The sequence below is a fragment of the Convolutriloba macropyga genome, chromosome 1, assembly GCF_964194025.1.
Source record: "Convolutriloba macropyga chromosome 1, txConMacr16.3, whole genome shotgun sequence".
NCBI lineage: Eukaryota > Metazoa > Xenacoelomorpha > Acoela > Convolutidae > Convolutriloba > Convolutriloba macropyga.
The window spans coordinates 87,699,197-87,721,780 of NC_134468.1; the positions used below are offsets into that span (position 1 = coordinate 87,699,197).

The 22,584-nt window shown below is 36.8% G+C and overlaps 1 protein-coding gene across 1 annotated transcript; it reads right to left on the reverse strand.

Annotated features, from left to right (window-relative positions):
- Positions 1–17,662: 17,662 nt before the first annotated feature.
- Positions 17,663–22,196, reverse strand: LOC142352830 (uncharacterized). Its single transcript, XM_075404980.1, has 4 exons — positions 21,984–22,196; positions 19,785–20,022; positions 18,897–19,039; positions 17,663–18,093 (listed from the first exon to the last, which is right to left on the reverse strand). The coding sequence occupies exons 1-4, from the start codon at positions 22,105–22,107 to the stop codon at positions 17,720–17,722; spliced, it is 879 nt and encodes a 292-aa protein (XP_075261095.1). The 5' UTR covers positions 22,108–22,196; the 3' UTR covers positions 17,663–17,719.
- Between the last annotated feature and the right edge of the window lie 388 nt (positions 22,197–22,584).

Consider the following 22,584-nt stretch of genomic DNA (forward strand, 5'->3'; position numbering starts at 1 on the left):
TAAAAATGAAAAAAAAAGCAGATGCATTTATTATTTAAGAATGGAATAAAGATAACTTTTCAGAATTAGAACAAAGATTTAGAAACTCATCAGAACATTTTGAAAAGAACACCATATTGTTTGTGGCAACTATTAACTTTTTGAAATCTAGTAGATAGCAAAATGATATCAGAAGGTTAATTTAACATTACAACACAGAGGGCGGTGAAAACTAAATACCTAATCGAGTACATGTATTCTTGTGTGATCAAACAAAGAGTTTAATGCGAAAACACCATCAATGCAGTTTAAGTTATTTGTGGTTGATTCCTTTGCAGTTTGATTAAATTGAAACAACCCAGGGGTCTTGACAACCAATTGGGAGCACTGAGTTGAATATTGAAATCTCCAACAATGAGATGGGGTAGAAACACATTCACGCAACGTATTATGACAATTTTGAATTCTTGGCTGGATTCTGATTTTCCTTGAGGACGATGATGTACAAACAGTATTCTCCTAAAAATTAAAACATTTAAAGTATCCTTTTTAAACAGCATTCAAAGAATAAGTTAACTTATCGATCAAGCAATCTTTTTTAACCACAGTATATAACTTACAATGTCCCCGTGCCTACTTCTATGAGTTGAGTGCATCGGAAACGCTTCACAAAAGCCGACTCGATGGTTTGCAAAAGTACAGTAGAGCAAAGAAAAACAACAGATCCAGCATGCTGCCGGGATGAACCTGTCGGATAATGAAATTGATGCAAAACAGATTCAGGAATATTGAAGGTACGCGAATCATCAAGCCAAGTTTCACACAAAAAAAACTATATCCGACATTTTGTAAAGAGATGAAGTTTTAACTAATGGGAAGTGGCAACGGAGACTCTGAACATTGTAATGCACAATGTTGAGAAAAAGTTTGGATGGGTTTGGTAACGAAAGCGTAGAGGAAAGTTGTCTTTTCGTTTTACAGCGTGTCAGTGATGTATATGCACCACATTTGAATGCATTACCAGACAAATAAGTTTCCAGGGAAGTAGCAAATTTCCCTTGAAATGCGCACGTTGTTGTAGCGGCGCAAAACTTGGAAATTGACAGCCTTCTTTTGAAACGGTAGATTTGGAGCCCCGTGCTTTGGACACTAAGAATTGTTGAACAACTTTCTTAAGAGGAAGCCAACCACTGGTCACCTCTTCAGCGTATTGCAGTTCTTAGTGTCGTTTACGTAACTTTACGACGTTGAGATCTGGAAATTGCACAAACAGAGTTGTTGGCACTGATCCGCGAAATTCTACTTAATTATTGTATCCAAGCATTCCATTAATTATTGTGTCTTCTTTGCTTACATTGAGAGTAACCATATGCGTTTTTTCAACCAGAAGAGGGAGATGATAATGCAGATATCCTGTATCTGGCGATGGTGGATGCTGAAGTCGAGAGAGAAGAAAAACGAATCTTTTTTCGTCCAAAGTGTTGTCTCTTATACGATCGTACGCAACGCTTTCAGATTTTTCATCTCTGTCATTGCCTACGACTTGCAAATTGTGAGCTTCAACTTTTCTCCTCAAGGAACAGATTCTAAAGGAACCATCGAGGATTTCATTGATCTTCAGGCCTTACAAAACGCTCCAATCGTCTTCTGTCGGGTTACCTTCACGCAGACGGTTTAAAAGCTGACACCAAGCTTTTTCGTTCTGTCGCATTACTGTTTTCAATTCATGGATCTCTTACTTCGACCAAAGTTTATCATTCGCATGGGCTCCTGCGATCTTCTTCGATTGAGCAAAAATGTATGAGTCCTTAACAGGGGGGAGTTCAAAAAGATTTCCCTTACAGAGGACTTTCACTCCACCAAACGGTTCATCAACATTTTTGATTCGGGGCGACCGCTGATCAATCACATGGAAAAAATAGCTTCCAACCACAGATATTTCGTCTATGATGAGCACTCGCAATTGAGCAAAGTTGTTCCTCAGACGGGATTCCGTCTCGGCACTCATTGATAATGCACGATCGAAATGAGGCGAGAATGAAAGAAGGATGTGTATGGTAACACTTTCTACGTTCCTTGCAGCAGAAGCAGTAAAGGCAGCAATGCAAACAGTTGCCTGTGACGGATCTTTTTCAGTACTTTTAAACAATCGTAGCAAGAATTGATGAAGGCAGTTAATCAGCATACTCTTTCCAGTACTTGTTCCACCTGATAAGAAAGGGTATAACCGTTTCACATCTTCTCTATGAAGTCTTTTTCGTTCATAGTTTATAATTTCAAGCAAAAATGAGCGTTGTTCTTCATTAAGCATTGCATTCATTTCAAATAACTTCCTCTTCCATAAGTCCACGAGTTTTGTTTACTGTGTGTGACGTCATTTCGTTCATTTTGAACGTTGCTTTCTGATTGGTTATAATTACATGTTGGTTTATTTAATCCGAATGAAGCAATATTTTGTTTTAGTATAGCGTGATTTATTTCTTGTTTTATGTTTACAAAGATTTTTTTGTCGTCTTCATTTGTTGTCCGAATCTGTATTTGAATGTATTGTTTCGTTATGTATGGGTCTAGATCAATCTAGGCTATCAGCACTATCTGAGCTCTGTGTTGTAAAACTATTGTTCGCAATAATTTCTATTGAGCCACGAGGCGACTGAATCATATCGCTATTAATCTTATCTGCGCTTTTCTGAGGTGTTAATAACAGTTTAACATCAAACTAACAGGTTGCATGAAATGAGCATTTAGCGCCAGTTGGTGAACCTATGTAGAGATAGTAAATAGATAGCATATGAAATAAGTGTTTATATATAGATAGATTAGAGTCTTGGTTGCATTATCAGGAATACGGATTAGTCCTGTATCTCAATAACAATAAAAATAACAACAATAAAAGTAATGGTAATAATAATAAAAATAATAATAATAATAATAAAAAAAATAATAATAATAAAACAATTTTAATAATAATAATGATAATAATAATAATAAAATAATAATAGTAATAATAATAGTAATAAAAATACTCATAAGAATAATAAAATTAGTAATTATAATAATAAAAGTAATATTAATAATAAAAATAATAATAATAGTAATAATAAAAATAACGATAATAATGTTAATAATGACAATAATAATAATGATAATAAAAATAAAAATAATAATAAAAATAACAATGATAATAATAAAATAATGATAATAAAAAACATAGCCCGCAGATTGCCAGAAAACAGCCGCCGTTGACGCGCTAGACCCACATCGGAATGGAAACCGAAAAAGAAAGGAAGAGATTGAAATTGACAAAATTTTATTAAGTTTTCCTAAGTTTCAAAAATTGTTCTAATTCAATGTGCTCTTTCTGTTAGATTCTAAACCTATACTTACTTCATCTTCTACACTGAAGGGTACTAAACTTAATACTAATTCAAGGTCATCTTTTCTAAGTGACCGAGCGTAAAACAAGTTTCCTATCAAAAACATTCTGTACCTGATTTGACTTAAAAGATCTAAGCTAAATTTATAAAGAAAGATTTTCGATTACCCTCCTTTTGTCTCTGTATCAATCAAGCAAAATTCTTTGTATCGAGCAAAATACAATCTCCAGTCCAACTAAAGCTAAAATTGAAGAAAAGCAGATGCCATTAATAGTTGAGAATAGAATAAAGATAACTTTTTAGAATGAGTAGAACAAAATTGTAGAAACACATCAGAACATTTTGAAAAGAACACCATATTGTTTGTGGCAACTATTAACTTTTTGAGATCTAGTAGATAGCAAATTGTTATCAGAAGGGTAATTTAACATTACAACACAGAGGGCGGTGAAAACTAAATACCTAATCGAGTACATGTATTCTTGTGTGATCAAACAAAGAGTTTAACGCGAAACCACAATCAATGCAGGTTAAGTTATTTTTGGTTGATTCCTTCGCAGTTTGATTGAATTGAAACAACCCAGGGGTCTTGACAACCAATTTGGAGCACTGAGTTGAATATTGAAATCTCCAACAATGAGATTGGGTAGAAACACATTCACGCAACGTATTATGACAATTTTGAATTCTTGGCTGGATTCTGATTTTCCTTGAGGACGATGATGTACAAACAGTATTCTCCTAAGAATTAAAACATTTAAAGTATCCTTTTTTAACAGCATTCAAAGAATAAGTTAACTTATCGATCAAGCAATCTTTTTTAACCACAGTATATAACTTACAATGTCCCCGTGCCTACTTCTATGAGCTGAGTGCATCGGAAACGCTTCACAAAAGCCGACTCGATGGTTTGCAAAAGTACAGTAGAGCAAAGAAAAACAACAGATCCAGCATGCTGCCGGGTGAACCTGTCGGATTATGAAATTGATGCAAAACAGATTCAGGAATATTGAAGGTACGCCAATCATCAAGCCAAGTTTCACACAAAAAAACTATATCCGACATTTTGTAAAGTTTTAACTAATGGGAAGTGGCTTGTAATGCACAATGTTGAGAAAAAGTTTAGATGGGTTTGGTAACGAAAGCGTAGAGGAAAGTTGTCTGCTGGATCTCATGGAATTCATTTATTCAACTTTTTCGGCTGGAACAACATTTTTGCTCTGTATATCACGAATAATTCGGTTTCCACTTTTCGTTTTACAGCGTGCCAGTGATATATATGCACCACATTTGAATGCATTACCAGACAAATAAGTTTCCAGGGAAGTAGCAAATTTCCCTTGAAATGCGCACGTTGTAGCGGCGCAAAACTTGATTGGAAATTGACAGCCTTCTTTTGAAACGGTAGATTTGGAGCCCCGTGCTTTGGAGACTAAGAATTGTTGAACAACTTTTTTAAGAGGAAGCCAACCACTGGTCACCTCTTCAGCGTATTGCACAAACAGAGTTGCTGGCACTGATCCGCGAAATTCTACTTAATTTTTGTATCCAAGCATTCCTTTAACTATTGTGTCTTCTTTGCTTACATTGAGATTAACCATATGCGTTTTGTCAACCAGAAGAGGGAGATGATAATGCAGATCACCTGTATCTGGCGATGGTGGATGCTGAAGTCGAGAGAGAAGAAAAACGTATCTTTTTTCGTCCAAAGTGTTGTCTCTTATACGATCGTACGCAACGCTTTCAGATTTTTCATCTCTGTCATTACCTACGACTTGCAAATTGTGAGTTTCAACTTTTCTCCTCAAGGAACAGATTCTAAAGGAACCATCGAGGATTTCATTGATCTTCAGGCCTTGCAAAACGCTCCAATCGTCTTCAGTCGGGTTTCCTTCACGCAGACGGTTTAAAAGCTGACACCAAGCTTTTTCGTTCTGTCGCATTATTGTTTTCAATTCATGGATCTGTTACTTCGACCAAAGTTTATCATTCGCATGGGCTCCTGCGATCTTCTTCGATTGAGCAAAAATGTATGAGTCCTTAACAGGGTGGAGTTCAAAAAGATGTCCCTTACAGAGGACTGTCACTCCACCAAACGGTTCATCAACATTTTTGATTCGGGGCGACCGCTGATCAATCACATGGAAAAAATAGCTTCCAACCACAGATATTTCGTCTACGATGAGCACTCGCAATTGAGCAAAGTTGTTCCTCAGACGGGATTCCGTCTCGGCACTCATTGATAATGCACGATCGAAATGAGGCGAGAATGAAAGAAGGATGTGTATGGTAACACTATCTACGTTCCTTGCAGCAGAAGCAGTAAAGGCAGCAATGCAAACATTTGGCTGTGACGGATCTTTTTCAGTGCTTTTAGACAATCGTAGCAAGAATTGATGAAGGCAGTTAATCAGCATACTCTTTCCAGTACTTGCCCCACCTGATAAGAAAGGGAATAACCGTTTCACATCTTTTCTATGAAGTCTTTTACGTTCATAGTTTATAATTTCAAGCAAAAATGAGCGTTGTTCTTCATTAAGCATTGCATTCATTTCAATTAACTTCCTCTTCCATAAATCCACGAGTTGTCTCAAGAACCGGGATAGTCTCTGGCTGGAGATTTGAGATAGTTTTTCCCCTCATCTAGATCTTACCAAACATCTTGATGGTTCAAAAATTGCACGTTAGGTGCTGCAGCAGTTGCATTTAGTGTATCCTTGTTTAAGAGGTCGATTACACGTTGCGTATTGTCGGTTGCGTCCTTGAAAGGCTCCTTGATTGTCGAATGCGTCCTTGAAAATCTGACGGTTTTGGTCAACAGTAGCCTTTACTTCATTGTAGCGTTCCTCGAACGTGCTGCAGTTCCCAAGCAGATGCTCATCACAATCGTTTCGATAAGGATAGTAGAGAAGAAGCTGCTCGAGAAAATGAGCCTCTCTGTCCTTCATAATTCCAAATCCAACATCGAATGATTCTATGATTCTCAGCTTTTTAAATTTTCCTGACCCGTGTTCCATCTTTAGTTTAAGTGAGGGTTTGAGATCGTCATTCTCACTTCCGCTGTCTCCGTGCGCGAGATGATTTCCAGTTTTTCTTTTTACGTATACCAATTTGTATTCAACCATATAACGAGCTATGAACAGGGTCTCAAGTGCTTCAGGCCGTAGAGTGTATCTCACCTGTTGATTTTTCAAATATATTTTTCCATCATCCATTTCTTCAATTTTATCCATTGATTTCAAAAGATAATTCTGTTTTTCTTGGCGACTGGTATTTATAAAGACAACTGAACGGGTAGTATGAATGAGTCATTTTCGAAGAAGCACACTCCTGAATGCCTATTTCGTGACCACGAAGAGAAGCATCACCTAGCCGTCTCAATTTTCGCAGACCGTTAATTTGGGGGTCAGTAGACAAAAGCTGCTTCATTCTTTTGTTGAGCTGGCTGGCAACTTTATTAGGCTTCGTCATGTATGTTGTAATATACATAATTACAGCATACACGTCTAGTATATACTGCGTATCAATATTTGCTTTTCACATGAGAAGAATGAGCGGATTATAAGCCATGACTGCATTAACCATGACTGCATTCGGTAAACGTTCATGAAAATTGTTGTCTTGTCAATGCTGCTCCTTAAAACGAGGATGTACTGTTCTAATGTAAGGCCACAGAGTTCTAGAAAATCTTGATAACCTGGAAAGCGTGCTCGTTTTTTTCGCAACGTTTTCAAAAGTTTGCCATCTGTATTGTTTGAAAGCTGACGAAGCACTCTAGTGGAATTCAATGGGAACTTTGGAAAACCGTACCGGCAGATCTTACATTTACCAGAACAATTTTTTCTACGAGATTGTAATTTGATATTTTTGAGGCATCTGTTTCTCTGCTTCAGTTACCTGAACTCCCTTAATATCAAAAGTCGTCAACGACGTGCTTATTCACCGACTAACATAAGTTTGTACCCTAGCATCTGGATGTAAGCAGATGTCACGTGCACCTTGCACAAATAACATGATATGGAGATGCAACGATCCTCTGTATTGGGCTTCTACACAACCTAAGTAATCGGTCACTTTACCGATGGGACTTTCATCGCCCTGAAATACGTTCGTTAGTAACCAAGCGATTGTATGGTCAATAAATCTAACAATAACGATAGGATCACTCTGAATCAAAGTTTTTCTTCTTGAGCAGTTAACTGGAGTAGTTCCAAATCTGTTAAATCTTTTCTATCGGGATAATATAACTTATACAAAACTCTGAGGAGGTCTGGTCAATGAGCTTCAGGCATGGAAAATGTCTGAAAAATGGTTGCCTGGTGGAATTGCCCAACCCAATTGAAACTATTTTTTTAGATTGGCAAAGTATGCCTGCGAAAGCCTTTGTCTTTTTAGGAAGTCAAAGCCTTCATTGCTTTTTAGAAAATGGAAGACAACACCGTTTTTCAATTCACGCGCACAGCTAGACTTTCCTTGAATTTTTTTCATTACTATATTGGCCTTTGATAAAACTTGTAGACTTTGAAGGCTCTTCACCTTGAAGAAAATATTTTCTGTGTGACGTGCAAACATTCGATTGCGATGACGCATCTCAATGACGCAGTGGTCACCATAAGTCAATGGAACGTGGAGCGGTAACTTCCGGGGTTAGCCGCCAAAAAGCGATGGATAAGCTAGCTCCTCACAATGTTGATCACTGTACAAAGCTAAAGGACTGAAGCCCTCGCAAGGAGCGTAACTGATGGATTTGTTTACTTCAGGCTTTAAATATTCTTTGTAAACAAGTGTATCATTGATGCGAAATTCAAAATCGTTCTGAGCAAAAGGCAATGAAACGTCAAAAGTTGCTTCCACGACATTCTCTCCAATCTGCAAGCAATCGCTGATGCCACACTTTTCGGATAGAGAGAGGTTTTCTTGACTCCAAGATTCATTGAATTTTACATCATAAAGCTTCATCAGCGGTGTCTCCAGGAGAGCTTTTGCCGCGGCAATTACTTGCCTCCCAAAATTGGTAATATAAGGTTTCTTACCAGCCAGTCTAGGTCTGAATTTGAAGAGCAAAAGGTCGTCGCTGATATTTCTAGGAATTAATTGAATTGTTTTTTCAGCGTAGTTAGGAACATTAGCTATGCTACTAGAACAACATGCTTCTCCTGCGGGCTTCTGGAAAACGTTTACAAAATTTCATCTCTTTGCTACCGATTTTTCTTCAATCTTATTAAAATTTTTAAGGGCTGTTGGCACCTCGTTCAGATGGGTCCCGTTTTGAACCGAATGAGGTGGAATTCTTCCGTTTGAGATGTGATTATTGCATGTGCAACAAATCCATCTTCTACTTTTTGCATTTATTATAACAGGCATATCTTCCTTGACACCGTTGTTCTTTAAACAGTGGCTCAACCGCCCCCGAAACAGTTTTAGTTGCTTGCGGAAAAACAATTGCTCACAGCTAGTGCAAACAAACTGAAGGGGATGATCATTTATGAAAATTCTCCATTGTTTTACAATTTGGTTGGTGGTACTTGTAGTGCGCTTCAGTTTTCGCTTCCTACTTCGATCTTGGTTGATAAATCTAAACTCCGGATCCTGGAAACGCATCAAGGCAGCGCGACGATTTTTTTCTCGAAAACAACTTTGTCTATAACGATGTAAAGCGCGTTGAATGTTTTAATCCGACTAGCACTGTAAGCCATTTTCTAGTATCTAGTAAATTTTTCTCTTTGTTGAGATTCGGTTTTGATCGGTATTGCACCTTCGATCGCAACTTAGAATTGGATGCGTACTTTCATCGTCGCTGTTCATTTATACTATTAGCTTTCTCAGAATATCGAGCTCTTTGCTTTAAATTGAATGACTCCTTTCGTAATTTTTCTTGTTCTTCTGTACAGTTATCATTTTTTTGTCTAAAGGTACTTCAGGCGCTTTTTTTACAAAGTTTTGCTTGGTTAGCTTCCTAATACAGTTTACGTTTTTGTTTGTTTTTGCGATTTAGATGATTTCTCCTTACTCATTTTATTACCTTGTCTGATGTCACTAGATGGCGGAATCTTTTGACACTCAGCCGGATAATTTTGAGGTTCTGTAGCAGAACATAGACCGTTTGATTTTGTAGTTTCATGTGGCTCGGTTTCCAAAGGTCCCGGGAAGCAGTTAAAGGTTTTAACAATTTTCTTCATTTTGCTACTCGAAATATGCTTTTTAAAACTTGATCAAAAAATGCCATTTGCAAGGTTGAACTCAGATATCTCATCTGCTTGACAAAGCGTTTCGTTCGAGTTATGTCTTCTTTTCCCGGGCAAACGAACTGCAGTTGTTGAAATATTTGCATTTGAACAGGCCTGAGATTATTTGACACCTCCTGTGGACATATCGTTTTGACCAGAATTTTGAGCAGTGTCAAGAGCAGAACCCAATTCAGTGAAACCTAAAAAAACGCAATGGAGGAACTCGATTCGTGGTTGCTTTTTCTGGCATATATATCAATCTTGCCTGGTATCTCGTGCGATGGGTTATCAGGTCTCTTAATCATTTGATAAGGATCTAATAACGGTTGTGCTAAAATACCATTGATTGGCTGATAATGATCGTTGCTGAGAGTTGGGAACAGTGTTGGTCCGACTTCCGAGAGACCGCAATATAAAATCCATCCTGAATACGAGCGTTTGACAAAATCTTTGCAGCCCGTTTCAAAAGCAAAAGCAAGTATTTTCCAGGTCTCCCCCCAAACACCCTCTTGCTCCATCTTTTTGGCCCAGATATAGTGCCCTGCACTTAAGAAGTCATCAAAAGAGAAAAACCAACCTCGAAAACGACAGATTGCTTCACGAATGATTACACGAATACATTTCGTTGCACTAGGGCTTGAGCCTCCAGTTAAATTGTTGCAGATACTTGAAAAAAGACGGTTACCATTGTACGGAACAGAAGCTACCTTCTCATAAACAGCATTGAGTGGATTAATAGCAAAGCATTTACGCAAACATACATTATAGGTAAAGCTGGTATGCACGGCAAAGCTGTAATTGCTGAATTGGGTCAATTAGTTGGAAAACACTGTCAGCTGGAGCCTGGCAATAGGGTTGCACGGAGGGAGAATTGGCTTGAGGATCCATTTTGCGACAAAATTAAATCAAAATTTTAAGAGCGCAAGAAGTTCAATGAAATTATTGAACACACGGGTCAAGTTAGGTTCCCCCTAGGTGCGGAATATGACGAAATAAAGGACATTTTAGCAAACTGACGTAAATTTTTATTGGAACTTTAAATGAATAGGTCTGTAGACTATATTCAAAAGATATCTTTACGTTACTGACGAACAATTGTCACAGGGACTACTAAAGTAATGAAAGTATCTTTAGATCCTACCTTTGACTGGTTAGAGTATTCAATACACTACTTTCAGATGAACTTTTGTTTGCTGTCAATTTATCTTATTTAGGACACAGTTAAATGTCATGTCTGTACACAATTTTCAGACAAATCTTTCGACTAAATAATCAGCAACAATTCGATACCAATTGATCAATTTTCTGAATAGTGGAAATTGAATTATGAATATGTCTGTAGACTATATTCATTAAGTTGTGAGTAGGTCAAATTGCATCTACTGCCAATTGTTAACTGTTGAATGAAGTTCATTAATTGAAAGACTTTATCAGTTTGAGCAGCGCATTAGGGGTAGACAATGGAGGAAACAAGGGAGAATATTCGACATTAAAGTTATCTAACTAAATTTGGGCTTACCTTACCAGTCGTCGACTATTGACAATAATAGTCGACGAGCAGCAGCAGAAAATTTTTAACACGAGAATGTATTTTGCATGTAATTTACATAAAGCCTATATATCACTAGGTTAACTGAATTTCTAAGTTCCCAATTATTTCAACAGTCGAATAGATATTTTGACTGGTAAGCATCCAATGCAGTAATTTATTTGACAATAATAGTCGACGAGCAGCAGCAGAAAATGTTTAACACGTGAATGTATTTTGCTTGCAATTTACATAAAGCTTATATATCACTAGGTTAATTGAATTTTTAAGTTCTCAATTATTTCAACAGTCAAATAGATATTTTTAAAGGATAGTTGAACTTCGATAAAAAACAGGCTTCCTTTATAGATCGCAAGCGGATTGTGTGTCTGAATCAAATTGTTCTGTGATGTAGCCAAAGATCTGTCTCTGTCGGATGAAAAGCGCACTAAAGCATTCTGAGTTAACTAATTATTGAAACCTGAAAAAGAAAATAAATATGTCTGTAGACTATATTCAAAAGACATCTTTTCGTTATTTACTTGAGGAATTTTGAACGGTGTAAAAGAATTTATGAACATGTCATTAGACAATATTCAATCAAATTAAGTCTCCTAACTTCGGCATGTTATAAAACTCGATGCATATAGATTTTGGGTCAGATAAATTTATTTTATTTAACGACGATTAAAGAATTATAACTGGGAGCAACTGGGAGGAAAAACAGATTTCAGTGGAAGAAACAATTTGTTACGAATGAATGACTCCGTAAAAATTGTGAAATGAATTTATGAATCTCTGTAGACAATATTCAGTAAGTTGTGAGTAATAATTAATATTTAACAATTGAGCACAAAGGAATTAAAAACAGCCTTGATTAAAAACAAACTGATTCAAGTCTGTTTAATTAAAACAGTTTTGTGCTTAACATTAACTCAATGCTTGGCAATTCGGCATACGCGACAATAAAACAACAAATGGTTTGCACGATGAGATCTTATTGTATTGAAATTCGGTCTGACTGTGATTTTCGCTCTAAACAATCAATTTATTTAAATTCATGTTGACATTCATGCGTACCATAAAAATTTAACTCTGAACTAATTTTCAAAATAACCTAACCTTTAAGTTTACCTGTTACGAAAGAAATTCAGAAAATTGCGTCAACTTTCTGAAGACAAAGTTTTAATGATACAACAATGACACTGCAAGAGAAGGCACAGTTCCCTTTGGTCATTCTGTACATAGAGATTTGGAGAAGCAGAAAAAGTCTTTCAAAAAGAAAATTCAAATGGTCACTGATTGCGTTCAAGAGAATTCACAAACAGAGAAATTGACCTATTAGTCAATTTAACAGCATCTCATAAACAACTCCCAAAATAATTGTGACTGATAAAATATATCAGCTCATTGTGAAAAAAGAAGCCAAGGCATTCTATTGAGTAACGACTACGCTTTTCATAGGAACGGAACGAATAAGGTTTCGTCAACAGTAGATGGAGACGTTTGAAACGAGGAGGCAATAATTAGCTCAATTAAGCAATTCAAATCAACTTGGCTGAAATAGCAACAAACTATTGATTGTCTGATTTTAGAATGCTAACATCAACCAAATTGATATCTTCAATGTAACCATTAAGCTGCACAATATTGAATTTATTACAAAGTAAGTAGCTGCAAATATCACTCCTGTTGGAAGGAAGGAAGTTGCTGGGAATATCAACAACCTTCATGCCAATTGTGGCCGAAACCGACCGACTTTTTTGAGCACAGAACATAGAACGAAATAGGTGAATGAGCAGGCGGTACACTTAACCAAATGGTCAACTTCATTATCAGTGAACAGATCTGTTTCCATAATAACAGCAGAGAGAATTCTTTCATCTTAATTTATGAACGAATTTGACCGCATTGAACGTGACGTTGGAAATAACCCCTGTATTTGTCGAAGATAGGTTCAGAATATCGTGTTTATTAGCCGTTTTAAGGAAGAAAAAAAGTAAAATATGCGACAGTTTATTACTTTTATTCATCAAATACTTAAACATTTTAAAGAAAACTGCGAGTTTCTTTTCTACTTCACGATGATTCAGACAACTTTTTTCGAAAGGAGAAACGCAGTTAATCTAATTGCTCTCAGTCAAGTGCTCTTTCATCAAAATGCCAGTTTTTGAAACTAAAAAAACATTTTTTATCAGAGAGAAGGCTGAATATATTTCTTAAATGGCCTTGAAAACAAAGAATATTGGAAAACAAATGAATCTAATCAGAAAAAGGGTGTCATCAGGATACTGCCTCTTGTTGCCTTGCAGTACTTATGTTTGCCCATTATCAACGCTAATGTTCACAGATTTGTTTTTCGCTATAAAATCGACGTCTTCAAAGGGTTCGTAAAACCGGAACCTTTGAACGCCATCAATTTCATCTGTACTGATAGAGTTAGCTTTGTCAATAGCTAGAGCAATGCATGATACGGTTTTCTTGAAAACTTTTTCTGAAGCTAGACATTTACCAAACGATCTCCGGGCATACAAAAAATTGTCTTCCGAAGGTTCAACGACTTCAGCAGCAGGGTCGCAGGGTCAACAGTAATATAGGAGGATTGGTTGACTGTAGATTGTTCGTAGTTTCCTTTTTTGCGAACATTTCGCGCTAAAAGCAATTGTCGACCGCTCAAGATAATTTTAAATACATCTGGGTAGGACTTCATTTCAAATACTGCAAAAATGCTGTCAGTTTTTCCATCCTTAGACCCCAGGAACCGGAAAATTTTCTTATTGTCACGTATCTTGAGCGGACACGTAATTGCACTTGTGTGCAGTTTGAAATCTTGTTTGTTTTCATTGGTTTCAAATGAACTGCCAATAATTTTCTCATACGGAAGTGCAGTTTAAGTTATTGTTGCTGGTTGGCCTTTTATAAATGTGTTCAAGGATTTTGGCCTTCGCAGACCTTTGAAAGCACGTGCGAGGCCGTCATTTAACGCAACGTCTATTTCTGGCAGCAACTTGAGGTTGAAGCATATGACAGATTTAATCGCGCTTTCACTTATTTGAATTTTGAACCGGAGAAACCCATCCTGCTCCCCAGAGTTTTTCTTGATGTCTTTGTTGAGGCATAGAGCGAAACCTTCAAGGGAAAGCGGAACAGAATTAGGCTTTTCTACGGCCATTTTGCGTCTGAAAACAATTAGAACTCCTCAAGGATACCATTACAGATAGCGTAGGCCCTCATGGACTACTTTATAGAAGTCAAAGTTAAAGACAGAGGGGGTCGGAAAGGGGAAAAATTCTGTGAAATGAAAAATTGGACAGCGGGGGTTCTCGCGGACTACTTTATTGAAGTCAAATATAAAAACAGAGTGGGTCAGAAAGGGAGGAAATTTCTTTCAAATGAAAAATTGGTTAGCGTAGCGTAGGTCCTGGAGGACTACATTATTGAAGTTAAAGTTAAAGACAGAGTGGGTCAAAAAGTGAGGAACTTTCTTTCAATTGAAAAATTGGACAGCGTAGTTCCTCGAGGACTACTTTGTTGAAGTCAAAGTTAAAGAAAGAGTAGATCAGAAAGGGAGGGAATTTCTGTCAAACGAAAAATTGGACAGCGTAGGTCCTCGAGGACTACTTTGTTGAAGTCAAAGTTAAAGAAAGAGTAGATCAGAAAGGGAGGGAATTTCTCTCAAACAAAAAATTGGGCAGCTTAGGTCCTCGAGGACTACTTTATTGAAGCCAAAGTTAAAGACGGAGTGGTCAGAAATTGAGGAATTTTGTTTCAAATGAAAAATTACACAGCGTAGGTCCGCGAGGAGTGTTTTAATGAAGTTAAAGTTAAAAACAGAGTGGGTCAAAATGGGAGAAACTTTCTTTCAAATGAAAAATTGGACAGCGTAGGTCCTCGAAGACTACTTGTGTCACTTTCTTAATACTCAAAACAGTTGTTGCAAGGAATGAAATGAAATTACACATGAAAAAATTAAACGTGATAGCTGCAGCAATAATTCAGTGTTGAGTTCTGTTTTTCAATGACTCAGAAGGCCAAGGGGATGGCAGAAAGTAAGCTAATAAAGAAAAAGCTGAGAGATGCTTTCAATTTTTGCCACAAGGTACCTGATCATAAATTTCCTTGTGATCACCGCTACCATCAAAATCCTCCAATTTTAATTTCATGCCCTTGCATATTGTTATGGCATTTGTTCATTCGTTTTTCTCTTCACTGTTCAGATAATTAAATCTCTTCACTTGTTCAGAGAAGGCAACACTTCGAGATTGAGTACCAGTCGGTGATGCTGCTTTGTGTACTGGTAGCCTTCTTTGATATGGCTTTTTTGCCTGGGTTATTTTGCATCTAGGGGGCTTAAATGGGATTTTGGACAGAATATCATTATTCGCGAGCTTAAATTCCAAGATTTCAAAATTTTGCAGCTGACTCATATTAAATTTTCAAATAAGCATAACCAATGGTTCTTATGATAACTAATGAATCAAGCAACGTTAGTCGCGTTACTTGTGTCACCTAAGATTCCAACGGAGTGTCGGTCGAACGAAGACATCGAGAGTCCAAAGAAATTGTTAATTAAACGTTTATTTCACGAGAAGAGTTTTTCAGATTAAAAAGATGTTCGAAAACGAGATTCTTAGACAGCCACGCAATGAGCTGCTCAAGATAGAACTATTTCTTGTTAACAAGAAAGTCTGACAGTGGGCTGCCAACACTCATGCAAGTTACCAATCCTACAGTCACAAAGTCTGCTCTGGACTTAGATCAAAGTTTAGATACCCAAAATATCAGTTTTTTGTTATAATTTGGATAAAAATGTTAAAACAGTTTCAGCCACCCTCTAAATGCTCAAAACATTAGTTCCAAAGAACAAAATGAGTTCCAACCTCAAAAAAGTATACGCAATGGCACAGCACTAGTTCAAGGTTGAATTCAAACTTTCAATGATTAAGAAGGCCAAAGGGTTTGCAGCAAGTACATTTAAATAAGAAGAAAAAGCTGAGAGATCCTTTCAATGTTATCCATAAGGTACCTGATCATAACTTTCCGATTGAATACGGCCGCTACTATCGATTTTTTCCGACTTGTAGTACACGCCCTTGGCATATTGTTATGGCACTTATTTAATCGTTTTTTCATTCTCCCCTTCAGGTAATCCAAAACCTCTCCAATTGTTCAGACAGGGCAACACGTCGGCCTTGAGTACTAGTCTGTAGTGCCGCTTTGTGTACTCGTACCGTTCTTTAATCTGGCCTATTGCTTGGGCTGTTTTGCATCCACGAGGCTCAAAACCTGTTCTGGATAACATATCATTACTTTCGAGCATAATGACCAAGACGTCAAACTTTTGCAGCTGATTCATGTAATCTAAACAGTCAGTTCATTTAACACTTTAAGTCTTGTTCATACCATCAGGACGATCTAACATCAATATTTGAGAATTGACCGAGAAATGAAAAGATATACTAACAAGGTTCTATGGGTCATATTTGAGATCTTTCTTCTGCTTGTCCTAGAGAAAAAATTCATTTGGTTTACAATCATTTTGGGTATACCATTATAACAACAGTTTCTTATCTTGAAAAATGAAAGAAAAAGACTCGGCTGCTGACTCACGTCCAGCTAGAAAAAAAATTAGATGCAAAAGGTTACTCACCCAGAGCATCATCAAAGTCAACGCCAGCAGGAAATGGAGCAAAATCACCGAAAAAGGAGACTTACTCTATTTTGAAAAGGAAAACACACTGAGAAACAGTGATGACCGCAAAATTGGTCCGCATAACAACTTCATCCCGAACATGCTGTGCATGAAAGCCCAGCGTGGGAAACCGACTAACTGTTGTCTCAGTAGGACGGGGGTTGCACCTCATGGAGCGAAATGCCCTCACCTTAGATTAATAGTATATAAGTAATAGGGAGGAGAGAAGATCAGCCTTCAACCAATCTGGCTGAATATTTGAGGGGTTTCCCATCAATCTATTGGTTCTAATGCGATCCTAAGAGGAGCTCAGTTAACCATTTTTAATAATATCTCAAAAAATGGTGTAAGTTTCGGATTTTTCGCTAATTTTCCAGTGAAAATTCAATATTCCCAATTTTCCCGCCAATTTTAAGATTAGCGGGGAAAAATTAGAATTCACGGTTTTCCTGCCAAGAATATCGGGAAAATTATGATTCGCGGGTTTCCTGGCACGTTTTCCGGTATTCGGGGCACCTGGGGTGTTGTTCGTAGTATTTTTCTTTTCTCATTACTGTTTACGCTAGATTATATCTTGTGTTGCCTATTTTTTTGACGAGTTATGATTTTTCGAAGTTCTTTGCTCTAAGAACCAGGGTTTAGTAAGGACTCCCCTCAATCGCCAAGGCATAAAAATGTACATTCTATACAATAATTTGTGCCGTTTGGTGCTGTATCATATTGTTTGATTTTAGCTTGTTTACGATTCTGATATAATTAACAATCGTCCAGAACTTAGTTTTTAAACGAATGAATAAATCAGTAAATGAAAATGTTGAAATTTGAAACTCCGTTCCTATTTTCTGAATGTATATATTGATTTGTACTCAAGATAAATTCAATTATTACGATTATTAAAAACTTCAACAGTTTGGCTTCATGAGAAAAGGTTTAAAGTTGAGTTCTGAATAAAACAATAGGTCACGTTTATTCTTTCAAAGTTGTCGTGAAGTTCACGAGAATTTTGATCGTTTTTTCGTGTTGACCAAATTTCGATGGCATCTATCGGAGAAAAGGTTTTATCATCATTTTCTTTGAATTTGCCGCTTTGAATCTCTGTCCCATTTGCGTTGATTTCGTAGAATGTATAAGTGTTGGTGATGAATACAAAAATTCTGTCCCCACAACAACATAATGAAGTATGAGTGTTGAGATTTTTCATGACGGCGGGTGACATGGAGAATACGGTTACTGATATATGAGTGTCTCTGCTCACTGTTACTACTGAGAGCTGACCTTTGCTGTCACGTCCTGGAAAATATCAGAAATGGCGGCTTCTAAATTGACTAGTAATATCTGCCGAATATAAACTCTAATATGGTGAACTGTGATCTGAATCCTAATTTGGGAATCATAATCTACGACTGGAGAATTCTAATCGAGGAGTGCAGAATCTTAACTTGGGAATCCTTATCTAGGGGTTAATTTTGTTCTGTTTTGATTAAAAATGTTAAAAATTAGCACAGCGGCGTTGGTTTCAAATTATCAGATGAAAAAAGGTGGTTGAAACATTTGACCAAACTTTTTCTTCAAAATTTTTTAGTTTTAGATAATTTTGGCTTTTTCTAATATTGAAACCATTCTATGAAACGAACCTTGATCGCCTTGATAGGAAACATGGAAAAAAATCGTGTATTCTGACAGGAGCTTCAGAAGTTTGCTGCGGAATTGCAAATTTTACTTAGCCATCGAAGTAGAAAGTTCCACCTAGTTAATTGTTTTGCACAGTCTAACTTAATTTTTTTAACAGATGCAAAGAGCGAAAAATTGATCCAAAGACTGTTGATAGTTTAACTAGAGTGGAAGAATGAGAAGAAATCCATTGATAAAACGACAATCAAGAAGAATTGAGACTAAAACGGGCTTGCACAGAAATGATGATGACCTTTATATTTCCAATTCGATTTTTAAACGAATTGACTATAGCTCTGATCATACATGACTATATGACCTCTAAATACTTGAATTGCTACCGTTTAATTTAACTATGATCAAATAATGTGATGAAAACATTTATAAATGACAAAATGGTACGACTTGCGGACGCATCTAACCCAAGGCAAAGAGGGTGTGAGCTTGTGCGGCCCAAGCGATATTGTTCATACTGAGAAGTCTGGTGTCATAATCACCCACTTTGAGTCCTTTAGTCGAGTAGAAACTCATGAGGCCGTTATTGAAACCCAGAACAATTTCACTCCTGAAACAGCGTCGTGTTGTTTTCAAATTTGATTGTTGGACAACCCACGTGTAAGTTCTATACTACAAAATTTATTTTCGACCAAACACGGATTTTTTGATATTGATATTACTGCAGCTATGTTAGCATTTCAGTTGATTTGTTGGTTACACAGATCAATTTAATACGATTACGTACAACTATGCCGACGTAATACTATGCCGATTATAAAAGTGCCGAAAATTTATTCAATTTTTCACCCGATAAATTTCGAAACTGCTATTACCAATTAATTATCAATTAAATGCTAACCGACTGTTGTTTTCAAAGCAACCATGGCACGCTGGTCAGTATTCGGTTGTGATAGATTCATATCAAGTCCCACGGGCCACTGAGGCATGGCCGTGGCCCGCAATTATCATTGTTTGTTTTAAATATTTCTCCCTCCAATTATCTTGTCCTGATAAATAATAAAGTCCAAAATCTCACAACTTCATTGTGATTGGTTCAGAAATTTTGCGCTCATTTCAGTTAAAGTGATTTGATTGGTTTAGAAATTTATCGGGAGAAAAAATGATGGTTTAGAAATTTATCGGGAGAAAAAATGAATAAATTTTCGGCACTCTTATAATCGGCATAGTATTACGTCGGCATAGTTGAACGTCACCATTTAATACAAATGCACCGTGAATTCAGCTTTTTATTGTGAACTTTGTTTCCGAGTTTTAATGACATTTTAATTGATTGAAAAGGGCTTAAGGGGTACCCAGTAATTTCCAGACAAACGGGCACAGGTGGAGGTTGTGGTTTGAGGTTGAACTCATGGCATTGGTCCAGACTGCATTTAACTATGTAGTATCTGTAGTTGGCACTCAACACTAACAAACTGGTCGTGAATTTGGCCGCTAGAATTGGCTTCAGAGTCGACTGGACTGTTCTACCGGTGATTTGTTTCTCTTTTAAACTGAATCGCAGAATTCCGAGTCTCCTGTCACAAATCAAGACTAAAAAAGATTTATAAAACTCGTTTTATAATAAAAATTATTTCGGTTTTCAATTTTATGGACATGTTATTGTTATTAATACAAACACAGCACATAAATTTGAGAGGACATCAGAAGGCTTATATAGCCTAGTCGAGTGATGCCTGGAATCAGTTTTTATCAGGAATTAACAATGATCTGTTACTGGCGCTTAACAAAAAATTCTAGTCGCAACGAAGCATAAAAAAAAGAATTTTTTAACAACTAACAAAAAAAGCACATTTAGTAAGCTCTAGGATTCATGGATCATCATAAGCTATAGGATAAAGGAAGTATAGATAAGAAACTTCAAGGAAACACACTTTAAACTGTTATTGTATTCATTTTTTAGTTTGTGTATTTAACCGAAATTTTTGCAATGTCAAATGACCCCTATCACGCAGTAGTGCTATAATGTATCTGTGGGATTTTTTGAGCGTTTGGTGCATTATAATTACGTTTAGGCCAGAGACAAAGTGCTGACAAATGACAATGCGAAACTTCAGCTAACTTTTTAGTTTTGAGATCATCTAGAAATTTTTAATGCAGTGTTCACATCTATAAGTTCCATAAACATAGAGGATACGCTGCCGATGGACAATTTATTTACGGAAGGCAAGAAGCAGGATAAATTTTGCAGTAATGTTGCAATGGAGGAAATTATTTTTGCAATCCAAGAATCCGGTGATTTAGGCAAACGCCAAATGTTCTGATATTGTCCTCATAAATCATATTACACCCTTTCTGTATAATTTTAGTTAGTCAGACAATAAGTATTGTTTTCCGGATCTGTGGAAAAGGCTTCGCTTTAGACCTCTTTAAAAGCTGCACTAAGTATGAAAACCGCCCTTCATAAATTAACGGCCCCATTGTGACGCTAAAATGATGAGTGTTTGAAAAACTGGTGAATAAAATTATAAGCAAAAAGTCTTAGTGTGAATAATTGAATGATAAGAATGGTCTTTTGTTGTGTTTATTCTATGGTAACGTTTTTTGCACAACTTTAGATCATTGTAATCTAATAGTAATTTGGGAGTAAAAAAAGGTGGCCCAGTTTGGAGTTGCGCCGTCCAAGAACAAGGAGCAACGTCGTGTCGTGCGATAGAAAACTTTGATCTCTCAGCACTTTAAAATGGCGAATTATTGTTCATGAGCAAACTACTATAAACATTACTAATGAATTTGCACAAGGAGTTTAAGTCTTTCATACGCAGAATCACTAATTTTTCCGAATCACTAATAAATAGAAATAATGCAATCTTTGCACTCGACATAATTTTTTTGTATCCTTAGGAAGAATTTGATTCTGTTTGAGACAAATTTTGAACATAACCGAGTACAGCCGGTGAATTGCTCTGAAACGCCCAGCTAGCGGTTGGTTTTGGTATTGGCCCCAGATTCTTAGGAATGCTGGCAATAGGGCGTGCATTGGGGGGGGGGGGGAGGAGGAGGGGGTCATACGATGATGGTGGTTAAGGTGGTGGGGGTTGGGGTTGGGGTTGTGTGGGAGGGTTGGAAGACGAGGAGGAGAGAGTGAAGGAGGGTAGACGGGCGTAGTTAGTGCTGGTGGTGGGGGGGGGGAGAGACTTAGAGGTTGTAAAACTCTCAACATTAAGAAATGTCCTTCACAACAAATTTAGGTCTTTTCGAAACGGTATTTATTGATGGCATACTTGTAGACTAAAAGGCTCTAAAAGAACTGCTCAGCCACTTAATCCCCTCAAGACTTTACTTGTTCATCCCAATTTTGAGGGCAAAAAGATAAATGCTTCAGACAAAAAATCGGTCAATAAAAAATTGCATACAAAGACCGTGCGATTAACATAATTGCTACAAACTTCGTTTAAGAGCAAATAATCTTTGTACCAAAGTGCGCCTGGGGGACCTAAAAGATATAGGCCCACTAAGCTGGGGGGCATAGCAAAATAGATCCGATATCATACCTGAATAGATTTCATCGAAGTAAAATAGCCCAGTTATTTGTTCACATCCATGTAATTTAACAGAATGAATCAATTTCGGGGTTCGTTCAATAAAATCGATAGTACTATACGAAATATCAGACATTTGTAATCAAATTGACAAATACAACAACTTTTGTTGCCAGTAAGTTGAACTCATTCAATAATTTTTCTATTTGCTGTACCGTTGAGGTATAAAAAGTTCTATACGTGTTAAACTAACTTATTTAATGCAACGCTTACTTCATGTATATAAACTTTCGTCGACGTTTAAAAAAACGACGTACTTTAAAAATATTAAACTAGTTAGCAATGCATATAACAAAAGTACTGATCTGGAAAAATAAAATAGGAACAAATTGGAATGTTTAAATACAATTATTATTCCTGAATATCTCTGCTCATTAAGTGTCAAGATGTGAACGCTATTTTAGCCTTTCTCCGCGCAAAATTAAGCCAATTTCTTTGACTCGAGATATATCGACTTAAAATTTGGATACAGTCAGCGCAGCTAGTTATCCTTATTTCAGAGCTTTTTATCCCCAGATCGATGTTCTTGGTCATAACTATTTATCAGCCATGC